General features: G+C 39.3%; 1 protein-coding gene across 1 annotated transcript in view; it reads left to right on the top strand.

Annotated features, from left to right (window-relative positions):
• XKR4 (XK related 4) overlaps positions 1 to 14,162 on the top strand; it is a 469,015-nt gene that overhangs the window by 283,823 nt on the left and 171,030 nt on the right. The window contains 1 exon segment of the mRNA XM_021005964.2: positions 8,980 to 9,179. Coding sequence (XP_020861623.1) covers positions 8,980 to 9,179 — 200 coding nt within the window.

Below are 14,162 nucleotides of genomic sequence, written 5' to 3'. Positions count from 1 at the left end.
GACAGAGGCTTCTAAAGTCACTTAGAGGGAATTTCAGGAAAAAAATGTGATTCTACTCTATACATCGAAGTTAATTTAATGGAAATAGTTACTAAGCAATTTAGTTGTTCATGTTGAAAATTGGTGTTTAGTTTTTATTAAAACATTTAACTTAGAAAATAAAAATAAATGATTCTAAGATAGTATTAATAGCTTTTCTTAAGTCATTAGGAAACATTTTTATGAACTTCTCAGAATCCCACTTTGCTACAGAGAAGGGTCCTAGTGACCTGCAGAGCAACTTTAACATCCAGAAAGCCTTGAAATAATCTGATCTTGTAGGAGAGGTGTTAATGTCCCTCATGTTCCTTGGGTGAACTAAAGGGCAACAATCACCTTAGAGCCCACTTTAATTTTGTGTTACTAAAAATTCACCCTAGAATAAAATGGATAGAACAGATTTAGGAGAATTCAAGAAAATAATTTTGAACTCTTAAGAGAAAGAAAAATGTAAGTGATGGCAGCCATAGTAAGAATGGCACTGGGCATATTAGTATGTAGTCTAAGAGATCAGCTGTTTGTAATTATCATCATGGACACAATTTATTGGAAATTTTGGCATTTGGGGAATTATCCAGCACTGATTACTGACATGGGAAAGAAGGCCAAAAGGACTCAGGTCATTTAGCTTACAGAAAACTGCTGTATAAGATGGATGGTGGGAGCTCTGGCCCTGCAATCAGAAGATCTGTGTTCAAGCCTTGCTTTTATGATTTTCTAGTGTCATGAACTTTACTGAATCTATTTCCTCCTCTATACAATAGTGATGCTAATACCTCTCCTGTAATCATGGTTACTAAGTGAGTAATTACCTTCTAGACTCATTGATATCAGGTAGAAAGCCAGAACACACTGATATTCAGTTTGGCATTTTATCACATACATCTGCTATTAACACTAATTGGGAGATAGATAGAGATACAGATACAGGGATAGAGGTAGATATAATCCAGATGAAAAATAAAAAGAGTACTCTGAATGTGATATGACTAGGACAGAGAACCTATCACCTCCTTATTCCTGGTAGCTATGCTTCTCTTCACATATCCCCAAATCACAGTAGCTTTTTTGGCAACCACCTCATACTATTGACTCATCTTTAACTTGCAGTCTACTGACATCCCCAGGTCTTTTTCAGACAAATGGCTGCATCACTTTACCTCCCTGTGAAATTCGCATCTGTATACCCAAGTAATGTTTTACATTTATCCTCATATAATTTCCTCTTTTTTAGTTTTGGTTCAATGTTCTATCCTGGCGAGCTCTTTTTTGATTCTGATTCTCATTATTCATTGTCTCAGCTATCCCTCCAGAGGTGTGCTGGAAAATGTTTAACAACAAACTTTCCAAAGTATGCAGGACATACTTTTAAGCTTAGTCTGTATTATTAACATTGTTCCTATAACTTTCTTAAGTCTAGACCAGGGGTGGGGAACTCTCGGCCTCAAGGCCATATGTGGCCCTCTAGGTCCTCAAGTGTGGCTCTTTGACTGAATCCAAACTTCACAAAATACATCCTTTTTGGCGTTTGGTTTGTTCTGTGAAGTTTGGATTCAGTCAGAGGGCCACACTTGAGGACCCAGAGGGCTGCATGTGGCCTCAAGGCCACAGGTTCTCCACCCCTGGTCTAGACAATCAATAAAACAATACACCAACCCCTGATCTGTAGTTTGCTGTTTTCTGAGGTGTAAATGCTTGCACTGAAAATTTCATGATTGGCTCTAGTGAGCCAGGATGAGCTGGCTCTGCACTTTCCTGATCCCTTCCAGCTTTGCATCATTAGGAAACTACATAAACACGGCACTTATGACTTTGTCAAAGTCATTGATAGAAGTGTTAAAAAACATAGAACAAGTACTAATTCTTTGAGCACACAGCTAAAGAACTCCTGTGAAATTGATATTAAGCCATTAATAATTCTATTTTTTAAAGTCGGTTGTTCAATCAGCTCCAAATCCATCTTACTGTTTTATCATCTGATCTACATCTCACCATTTTTCCCAGAAGGATAATATGAAATATTTTTATCAAATGATTTGCTAAAACTAAGCAAATCCATAAATAAATAAATAGACAAACAAATAAATAATCTAAGTAAATCCTTTCTACAGCAGTCCCCTGATGTATCACTTTGGTCACTCTGCCCCAAAGAGAAGCATTACCTGTTCTCGATGAAATCATACAGCCTCTTTATAATCAATCATTCCTTTTCTACATATTCACTGACAGTCTTCTTGATGATTCACTCTAGAATTTTCTCAGTATCATATCCAAGACCACCTTGAATATTGCAGATTCTATTCTCTTCCCTTTTCTGAAGATCCAGACAGCATTTTCCCTTCTTCAATCCTGTGATACTCTTCCTGTTCGCCACACTTTCAAATATCACTGACAGCAGCTCAGCAATTACATCTGACAATTCTTTCACTAATCAAGGCTGTAGCTTTTCTAAGTCAGATGCCTTGAGTTCTTCAGGTGCAGCTAGGGCCTCTCCTATCACCTTACTTGTATCAACTCCCCACTAGTCCTTTTTTATTCTACTACAGTGGCCTTTCTTCTCAGAAGAGGAAACAGAAACAATTAAAAGAATTGAGCATCTCTGTCTTCTCTCTGTTGTCAGACATTACTATCCCATCCACCCCAAGAAAAAGCCTGTGATTCTGCTTGTGATAATTAAGGTGTGATTTTTCATTATGGCAAGACATAGAACTAGAACTGAGAGGTCAAGGCCCCATCTGTCTTAGACCTTCAATGTGCATTAACATGTTCCTCCTAGGAATCATACTTACCTCTTTGTCTCCCAAGTGGAAGTGTTATCTGTTGCACGCCAAATATGACTCATCTGAGAGACAAAGGTTTCTTCACAAAAAAGGCTTCCCTTCCTAACCCAACCAGTGTCCAAGAAAAACTTTTAAAAAAGGGGGAAAAACTCCAGAGCTTTTGACTTTATGCTATCTTAGGAAAATCTTAATCCATAGAAAGATAAACTTCAGTTTTGCTCTTAACTCCATAGTAAAAACAACTTTTCTGTGGGATCAAAAATCCAGGACTTCTTTGTCCTTTCCATGGCTTTTTTTCACATGTCCCTAGCATAATCAATTCCATCTACTCCACCTCTCTCATGCAATATACTAGGTATAGGGTATAGTTATTATAGTACATTTGAACATACTAATGCTTCATACCCACCAGCAGTATGAATAACAAATAGTACTAGTTATTTTCTCTCTTTTTCATCAATGATAATTTTTCTCATCTAAAATAGTACTAGTTATTTTCTCTCTTTTTCATTAATGATAATTTTTCTCATCTTGCACACATAGATGGCCAGCATATCTTTAATATGTGGTCATGATCACACGGTCATAGGTCAAGAAAGAGATATTTCTATGTCATGACAAAGAAATGTTTCTGTCAGATTGGCAGAATCTGAAATGTGAATGTGAATAAGCCTAGATTTCTATTGAAACAAACTGTCCACAAGTAATATGTAGAAGTGGAATTGGCATTTTATTTATGGTGACATTCAAAATGTATACAGGGATAGAGACTTCAGCTGTTCTTTCAGAGGCTAAGTACAGCAATCCTGAAGTCACAACTAAAAAATGCTTATCAGATCAACTTGCCCAGAAATGATTGCATGGCTGAACAGAGTAATTGTTGGCAAGGCACTGTACTGTCCAAATTCTTCTCTTGAGTTACTGGAACACTTGCAGACAGGAGAGGCATAGCATGTGATTGAAATGTCAGACAATCAACATCTAGCAACAAGGTAAGAAAGTAGATTGTGATTGAAAAACTTGCCTCACAGGACTGTTGTGAGGGAAGTGCTCTGTAAGCCATATAGCGTCATGTAAATGTGAACTATAAGTCACAAGATTATAGAATGTTCTAGATAGAAGAGACCTCAGGGATCATTTAATCCAATCCTTTCATTTTCAACATGGGGAAACTCAGGACCAGAAAGATAATAGGTCTTGCCCATGGTCTCACAGATAGTAAGTAGCAGAGCTAGGATTCACACCCTAACTCCAAATCCATTGCTTTTTTTCTACTGGACTAAATGCCAAACTTGAGAATTTGCCTGCTCTAATGTGCCGATGTCATCCCATCACATGAGTGATGACTCGCATGAGGGGTGACTCTCTTCTTTGATGCATGGATCATTTTGACAAATAACACTGAAAAGCATTTAAGAAACTGGTCCATGGCAAACTTGCAAGCTCATTGGAACTCAGATTCAACTCTTCTGGTACCAAGTACTGTCAGACATCCTTACTCTCTAAGATAGTAGGCCACAGGTGGAATTGCTAGTGATAGTAGAATGTTTCTCTCCCCTAACCCAAAAATGTATAGGTTATCCAGCAGACCATCAAATCTAATTGCTGGCTAGCTCGGTGATTTACTAATCTGGCTAACCTATTATGGCTCTGAAAGCCTCTGGAACTTTAAAAATATTGACAGAACTTATACAGTTTGATCCAGGAAGTCTTGGGGTGTAGACCAAAGGGAATAAAAGGGAGATAAGGGAAGTTTGAACAAAATGGGGAAAAAAAGGCCATCAGTGAGAAAATGTGTACTTACATCAAAACATAGATTTAGGGCTAGAAGGGAACTTACATATGTTAGTATGACCCCCTAATTTTACAAATGAGAAAACTAAAGCCCCCAAAAGTAAAATGATTTGCTCGGGGTAATACAAACAGTAAGTGGAAGGGCTAGGATTTTAACCCACAACTGCTTATTCTAAAATCAGTGTGTTTAACACCATACCAAATCACCTAAGGTTTTTTGATACATCTACAATTTCATATTTAATGTTTTAGAGGGAAAATAATGTTAGAATCATAAAGTTCTCACAGAAACCCCCTCCAAGTAATGTGAAACAACAAGATTATATGAAGCATAGTTTGAGAAAAAAAAAACCTTGCTTTAAAGAAATAGAACACTCTTTTGGGGTCTAAATGCAGAAGAGTAATCCGAGGAATAAACATAATTTAGTAACCACCATATCATTTTGTGGGCATTGTTCAAGCACCTGAAGCTATTTATGAAGTAAAAAAATGAAATAGAGATTTGGTAATTATGTGATTTTGAAATATAATTATATTGGGAACTTCATGAGGGCAGAGCCTACCATATTTTTATGCATTGTTGTATCCTCCTCAGCTCCTAACACAGTGGCTTGCCCTTGAATTATTCTTCTTTGAATAGAATTGCATTTGTCAATTAAACCTTCATCTTGACCTTATCTCAGTCACTGTGAGAAGTGGTCATACATGGATTTTGCTATCATCCCAAACTATTCCATCTCCAAAATTTTGATGCTATAATATTTCCCTCTTTGATCACAGTCACCTGTCATTTCACTGCTTCAAACCTCTTGTCGTTGAGTCATTTCAGTCATGTTTCACTCTTTGTAACCACTTTGGGGGGTTTTCTTGGCAAAGATGCTGAAGTGGTTTGCCATTTCTTCCCCAAGCTCATTTTATAGATGAGGAACTGATGTAAACAGGACTAAGGGACTTTCCCAAGGTCACACAACTACTACACAGTCAGATTTGATCTCAGGAAGCTGAGTCTTCCTGATTCCAAAGCCTAGCACTCTATCCATTGTGCCACCTAGATACCCTTCCAAACCCCTTCGTTCTTCTTAAATCTCCTTTGTCCTTATAGAGAAGAGAGTGCTTGACTGGGAGTCAGAAAAACATGGGTGCAAATCCTGCCTCAGATAATTATTAACTATATCACTGGGAAAGTCACTTAACTTCTCTGTGCCTCAGCTATCTTACCTGGAAAACAAAAAGGGTTGAGCTCAATGATTTCTAAAGTCCCTTCCATCCTTGAATCTATGATCTCATGATCTATGATGAGCATTACAAGAGTTAATTCCTGTTGTCTCAACTCTTCCCTTTAAGGAAGGTTTGGAGAGCCAGCAGGGCAGGTACCTTGTGAATTAGAGCTTTCATATACTCTGGACGTGGATAGATACTTTCTTCCTAAACAAAAGTTCAGAGATTTATAAAATCTCCACAGGAATAATTCCATTTTCTTTTAATTTGCCATTTGGATTGTGGGCCTATACAACAGGAAGAGTTGATGTCGCATCTTATTGCATGAAACTACATGAGGTAAACTAGTGGCCAAATACTTGTTGTTTTGCTCAATAGGAAGAAACCTGTTATTAACACCCGGTTACTTTGATCTCAAGCTGTTTGCAATAGCAGTTGTTTCTATTATACCCAGAAGAGTTTGAGCCCCTATGAGCCACAGACCTGGGGGAACCATTTAAACTTTCTTAGCTGGTGGCAGAATAAAGCTGAGAAGACTCATAATCTTCACCACAGGGAAAAAACTAGAAATAAAATAGCTGAAGGTAGCATTTGTAGGGGGTTTATGTCTTCGGATTTAATTCTAGGAGAATCTTTGATGTCAAACTTCCATGGCAGTTTGAAGAAAATAAAGTTATCATTCATTCATTCATTTATTCAACAAGGATCTATCAAATACTTATTGAGAACACAGACTATAATAGGTATTTGGGAGTTACAGAAAAAAAAAGATGATAATTTTCCCTGCTCTCATATATCTTATATTATTACTGAGGACACTAAACATGCAAACACACTTAGGTGCACATGCATACACACACTCACAGAGAGAGGGAAAATAAAAAAAATACAAAGTAATAAGTGAATGGGTGCATAAGAAATCACTGCACAGGGAGCTTATATTTCTTTTTTTTCTTTTCTTTTTTTTGGCTAGGCAATGAGGTTAAGTGACTTGCCCAGGGTCACACAGCTAGTAAGTGTTACATGTGTCTGAGGCTGGATCTGAACTCAGGTCTTCCTGAATCCAGGGCTGGTGTTCTATCTACTGTGCCACCTAGCTGCCCCAAGGGAGCTCATATTTCAAAAGAGTCAAGATTCAGAGAAGACACAAGAAAGAATATCTTACTTAAATATTTCCAAAAGAGATGTGGAACCTCTACGACAGAGTTTTGGGGAACAGGTAGAAAATCAATTGTTTCTGCTGGCAAAGATATGAGTTTGGTTGAAGAGAAAAATACATAATGTCCCAATGATTAATACTCACTTCATAAGCCATGTGGATACTATTTAATTGACTATGGAAAGACACATAGTAGATGTAAGCAGAATGTGACACAACAAATTAGTCATGAAAAAAATGGTATTATAGTCTGTCATTTGAGAAATGTGTAGTCAGAAAAGTAAATGGGCTGACCATGTGGCAAAAGCAAAACATAAGGAGTAGCCCATGCATTCCACTGATATTTTTGAGATCTTAGGAAAAGACAAGGAAAGCCTCTAGTATATCAGGTAGGCCCCTGGTGGCGAACTTGTGGGAGCCACCTAGCATGAGCAGTCATTTGTGATCCTTTTAGGGATGAGAAGACAGATTTATTTGAATATATGAGGTTTTTAGTAATCAATCCTGGAAAAACTGGAATTGGGAAAGAGACTGTTATCCAAGAGATGAAAAGACTTATTGGGGACATGATGATTCTCTTCAAGTTTTTAAAGGGTTAGTATATGGAAGAAGAGATTAGACTTGTTCTGCTTGGCTCCAGAGGTCAATGTACAGATGATATAGGTTCACAGGACTGTAAAGTTGGAAGAGACCTTAAGAGTCATCTAGTCCAAGCCCTACACAAAAAGAGTCCCTACTATAACATACCCAATAAGTTGTCACCCAGCCTGTACTTAGAGACCACCAAGTAGGGGGAACCCACTGTCTTTTGAGGCAAGCCATTCCACTTTTGGACAGCTCTAATTCTTAAGAAATTTATCAGCTGCACATGAGAAAAGGAACAAACATAGCTGAATAAAAATGGGACATGCTGTCTGGTGAGTTTGTCATTGTTGGAGATTTTCTGGCCAAGGATGGATGATCACTTATTGGATGACAACACCACTGTAGATGTAATTTCTGCTTCAAGTGGTAACCAGACTCCATAGTTATTGACCATCCCCCAACAATTCCTTCCAGCACTGATTCTAAAGACCTCCTTCTTCAGAGTTATAATTACTCTAGGAAACTCATTCATTTTTGCATGTATATAAGCCTTCCTTTTCTCTTGGCATCAAGCTCTTTTAAGATATGTTATTTTGTTTTTTCATGTCTATTCACTGCTTCTCTAACTTTGGTCTCTGTTTGAAGAATTCTTAAATTTGGAAAGAATGGGTCAGCAACCTTCACTTTCTGTGAGGTCCTAAGGCTCAGAAATGTAGATATGATGCCAGGATGGGAAGACAAGGAGATGGAACAAAAGAGGGGCTTATTACAGACCATTTGAAGTAATACATGAATGTCCCTTGGAGATAGAAACAGGAGTTCTCAGCAGTGGTGTCTAGCACTTCAATTCTTTCTGCCTCTCCCTTGCCTTTCCCTCTGGATCATGTTGTGAGCCAACACTCATCAGAGATTACCACCCAATGCTTCTCATAACATAAGGCTAGAATGCTGATGAACTCCAAGAGCATACACAAACCAGCAGACCTCTACAATAGATAAATGACCATGTGCCATGGCATTAAATTTATATATATTTCCACCTCTAACAGCTGAGGCTGCCCTGGAGATCCAGAGATGACTAAGGGAATAGTGGAACCTTATGGGTAGACAAAATCCATCCAGTGGACAAAAAAAACAACCCAGTAGCAAATACAGCATCAACACCCAAACACTGACACCCTAAGAGTTTCCTTCAGCATTTCTCCTGACTCTGCACTATTCTGATGTTTAGCTTGCCTTTAAGAAATGCAAACCAAAGACACCATAGCCTAAAATGAGCTTCAAAGGATATCAAACTCTTCTTTCGGTTGTACACAATAAAAGAAACCATGAGAAGAAAAAGGAAAGTGCTTAGATTATAAATCATCATTTATTTCATTTTCATTCTCTCTATTTTGTTTCTAGATATTTCCACACCATATACTTAGGTATCCGAAGCCGCCGGAGTGGGGAGAATGACAGATGGCGGTTCTACTGGAAGATGGTGTATGAGTATGCAGATGTGAGTATGCTGCATTTGCTAGCCACCTTTCTGGAGAGTGCCCCACAACTGGTCCTGCAACTCTGCATTGTCGTTCAGACTCATACCTTACAGGCCCTCCAAGGTAAGGGCTCACCATCGTGGGTTTGGGGATTTGTGGGAAAGATTCTGAATGACTGCTTACTCAAAAGCTCCACTAACTGTCTCAGTGTCTTTCTGTCAAAACTCAGGCCATCCAGCCCCCACTGAAATATACAGACCACTATGAATGCACTTGAGAATGTGAATGATATGTGATATTTTCTTCACCCTTGTTGTCACAGCTGGCTTATAGAGAGACAGTTGTCTTTTGCACTTAGACTGACCTTTTCATCAAAAGAAAGGGAAAAAAAGGTTTTTGTTATTTTCCACTTGGCTAATGGTAGACTTAGGGGAACAGAGCCAACAGTATCTCTGATGTTTGTGATGGTATAGTGCTCCAAGGTTACAATAGATCTATAGATATATTCACTGGGGTTTATGCCAAAAAGTAGCAGCTACAGCTGCCCTCATCGTGAACCAAAGAGGTGTTGACATGAGATCATAGAGAAGAAAAGGGCATGGTCATTGTTGTTTATGTGCCCCAACAATTTCCCCCCCCAAAATATGCAGTTTCCAGATTCGTGCTTAAATCCCATCCTCCCAGCCTTTTTTGTTTTGTTTTGTTTTTATTTGATAGTTCAATTGTTAACATAAATGCCAAGCTGTTTTCTCAATCCAGATTTTCCTAGTAACTAGGCATCATAGGGACAGAATGATATGTGAAGAGAGTAAAGATTTCTGATCCTACCATGGTTTTTTAACTTTCATGCATTCCATGCTGTGACGTTCCTCATTTTACCTTACATCATTTTGCCATGCTGACAAAAGTATGGTGTCCTTCTGAAGTCTCCCTTATGGATGGCTTCCATTTGAGCTTTTCTGTAGGGTACCCAGTAAGTTTAGACCAGAGGTGTGAAATTCACAAATCATTGGCCACATGCAGCATGCAAAACTCTCAAATGCAGCCTGAACCAGATTAAAATGTAATTTGGAAAATGTTTAACACAATAAACAAAGGAATAACACAACATCGAAAATGTTAATTTATTGTTTTCCACATCAATATACCACCCTCAGGGATCCATTTCTATCTGAATCTGACACCATTGGTCTAGACTATGCAAACTAGAGAACCCAGAAGCAATGTTAGTCTAAGCAAGCAGGAATTCTCAACACAGCCTTTGCTCTAGACTAGAGCAGGAGTGGGGAACCTGTGGCTTTGAGGCCAACTAGAACATCAAAGTTAAAACTTAATAAAACTTTTAAAATGCTCCTTAAGAGAGCCTATGAGTATAGAAAGCAAACAAATGGTCCAAGAGTTAGAAAAAATTTAGGGAGTGGGGGAAGAACAAAACTGAGAGGGAGAACAAACCAGAAATGAGGAAAATCATATTAAAAGCTAATTTGAGAAGTCTATCTGGTATATTGAAAAAAAACAACCAAAAAAAAAAAATAGACCAGGTTTTCATCAAAGCTGTAAATAGCCATGACTGCACCTGAGGCAAATTCAGTTGAGGGATAGGGAAACATGGGTTAGTGCAGAAAATAGTCCTACCAACAGCGCAGCTGTGTTGGGAGGGTGAAGTCCATCCCACAGAAAATCTCACCTTGCTCCCATAGGAGTAAGGGGAAAGTGGCGATATCACACAAACAGAACACTCGGGCTGGTAACTTAGGGTAGTTGTGCCATTCATGGGCTGGAGGATAAAGAGATCAAGTATATTGTGGGGGCTGAGGAGAAAAGGGCAAGGAGGAAGTGCTTCCTCCAGGATGTCAGCACACTGGTATAAAGCTGCAGTCACAGTACACTAGTTGTCACTCTGGTTTTAGTTGAGGCTCTGCCCTATCACTTTCCTGGGACCTCAGTTTCTTAATCACTAAAATAAGGAAGTTGGAATAGGTGACAGCTAAGGTACTTTACAGCTCTAAAATTCTGTTATTCTATAAATGCTTTAGAAGATTGGGCCTAGTGTATCATATGGGAAATTATTTACAAATTATTATTCTCATGTAAAGAATTTCCAACACTATACACCAGGGAAGCTAGGTAGCACAGTGGGTAGAATGCTGGGCCTGGAGACAGGAAGTCTCATCTTCCTGAGTTCAAATCTGACCTCAGACACTTATTAACTGTGTGACCCTGGGCAAGTCACTGAACCCTGTTTACCTCAGTTCCTCATCTGTAAAATGAACTGGAGAAGAAAATGGCGAACCACTCTAGCATCTGCTAAGAAAACCTGAATGGGGTCGTGAAGAGTCTTCATGAGTCAGACATGACTGAAAAATAGCTGAACAGCAATAATTCTCATGAAATGAGGTTCAAAGGATAATGTTGTCACAAAATGCAGTGCTCATTCCTAGAGCAAAATCATGAGTTCCTGTTGTGTCTATAGAATGTAGGACCATGGAAGAAAAGAGAAACTAAGAAACAATAGCCTGGTGACAGATCAGTCCACTGTCTATTGTAGTTGCTGTCGTTGAGAGAGGCAGAGCCACAGATAAAGGAGCAAGATCATCTTTACCTGCTCTGTGGTCCAAGATGGTTGGACAACCCAGGTGGTTTCTCCCAAAAGGCTTCTTAAAGCCTGCAAAAGCTTGAGTTTTCAAAACCACATTGAGGGCATTGGGAAAGAAATTTCTTTTTCTACCTGGTATGACTGTGTTGATTGCCTTTCCTTAAAAACAGTGTTAGTAGGAAATAAAAATGTCTTGCGTGTTTATTAGATTACTCAAATCCTCCAAGTAATGGCACCCAGATGAATCAGGAATCTCAGGTTATGAAGAGCTATGCCCACTCCCTCACTACTTGACTGTTCAGTAGTACCCCCTCATCTTAAAACTTCTCCCCCATGCACAGACATAATATGACTCACATTCCCACTCCTGGTCTCCCACTCTCTTTCTTAGTTATGGCATCTATGGTGTGACAGAAATCATGCTGTATGTAGAGTCAAAATAAGTCAGTTCTACTCCTACCCATAATGACTGTGGTTAAGCCAGTTGTTTCTCTGGGGGATAGCTTTCTGAACCTCATGGTTTTCATCTACAAAATAAGGGGACTAGATAAGATGACCTCTCAATCACCTCCTAAAAAACCCCATTGGAAATTCTGAGAGACCATGGGGAAAAATCATCAGTCCACCACCAAAGCCACCACCATTTCAACCTCCCCAGAGCCCTTCTTAGGCTGATCCAGGGACAGACATAGGCAAAAATCTTCAACATTGATATAAGGGGCAGTAGGGAAATGCAGAAGGTGACAAGCCTGCTGGGTCTGGGGTTTGTTTATTTGTTTACGAGGAAAGCAGAGAGACAGTTATGCTAAAATACCAAAGGTCAGATAAATTCAAACCTCTAGCAAATGACAAGGGAACAGCTGAGGCAGCATTGCCAGCCTTGTCTATGCTTAGAGGAGAAGCATATCTCTTCAGGGAGAGTAAGACCAAACAAAGCCCTCCGGTTAGAAATGAGCTATACTTACAGATGAACCTGGGAACATGACATTGCTCCAAGACATGAATTCAACTGATGTGAGTTTAAAGAAGCAGGGACCACTCTCCCTCTTGAAAAGGGAAGAGAGAAACATGAAAAAGGGATGCAGCCAGGCTAGTACTAGGTAAGTGCCAAAACATGTGGTTTTGTAAATCCTTAATACTGAAGGATCCCACTCTGTGTAATAATAGAGCTGTCTGTTATAAATATGAATTATGAGTAGGCATTGAACCTGTGAAGTACTTTGCAAATAGTTGCTAATTAAAATATCTGAAATGTTTCAATTTAACAGGCAGAGCAAGGCCTTGCAGTCTGAAAGTCATTTCCACATGTGACAGACAGTTTTGTGTCTAAAACTGAAGGGAGGGGATCCTATCAAGAGACAACATTTCTGGAGTGCCAGACAATTGTATTTTTTTCAATCTAGTCCCCCCTCCCCGCCACCTCCTGCCATGCTGTAAAGAAGAGTACCACCTTAAGACAAAAAGAAAATTAAATAGAGAATATGACATTTTCAAACTCAATCCAAAAACTGCATTGCCCTGATGGAAGCTGATGTGGCACTCACTGCCAGCTGTGAAAATCCTTCCTCAGCTCTCTTTGCTTATTGAATAAATGTGCTCAAGATAACTCTTTGTGCTGGAGGCTGACAGGCTCACTGTAGAAGTGCATAAAGGAAGAATAATTTTTTGCAGTGGTGCCTCAGTGTTTGAGATCTCCCCACAGCCACAACAGGGCAGCTGTGTGGTCTGTCATCAGCAGTAGGTTCAGGGATCCCCATCCTGTGAGTTTAGGCTTCCACACACATCCTCAGCCTTCATCTCCTCCATGACGGAATGAGCATGGAAGACACTTCGCAAGATTCCAAAAAGATGACCGTGATGGGCAAAGTGGAGAAAGACTGATCTGGCTACCCTCATTCTGAACCATTCATTTGTGGTGAGAGAACAAATTATTAGCTCTGTTAATAAGCATGTCGTTTGGCAAAAATGGCATGACTCTTACAACCAGAAGGCTTAAGTTCAAATCAATAAATCAATCAACAAGCATTTAATAAGTGTTTACTATACACAAAAAGACAAAAATGAAACAGCTACTGCTTTCAAGGAGTTTATATTCCAACGATGGAGTCATCATGTACACATATGAGTAAATACAGAATACCTGCAAAATGAATACGAGGCAGTTTGGGTAGGGCAGACCGTAGCATGCAGGGGACCAGGGAAGACTTCATGGAGAAGGTGGCACATGAGCTGAATCTTGAAGTAAACCAGGGACCAAAAGATATGGAGGAGGAAGCAGGCAAAGAGAATATCCAATACAAAGGCGTGGAACTGGGAGGAGTATTGAATGTGAGCAATAGCAAGGAAGCTTAATACTGCTTTAGAGTGTAAGGAGGGGAGTAAAATATAAGAAGATTGAAAAGGTAGGAAGGGCCTAGATTGTGAAGAGATGTTTATATTTGCTCCCAGAGGCAATGGCGGGGGGGGGGCGGGAGAGGTGGTTGTGATATGGTCACATCAGACCTAAAATT

The sequence above is a fragment of the Phascolarctos cinereus genome, unplaced genomic scaffold, assembly GCF_003287225.1.
Source record: "Phascolarctos cinereus isolate Bilbo 61053 unplaced genomic scaffold, phaCin_HiC Scaffold_4;HRSCAF=312, whole genome shotgun sequence".
NCBI classification, from domain to species: Eukaryota; Metazoa; Chordata; class Mammalia; order Diprotodontia; family Phascolarctidae; genus Phascolarctos; species Phascolarctos cinereus.
This window is presented reverse-complemented; position numbering and strand designations above follow the sequence as displayed.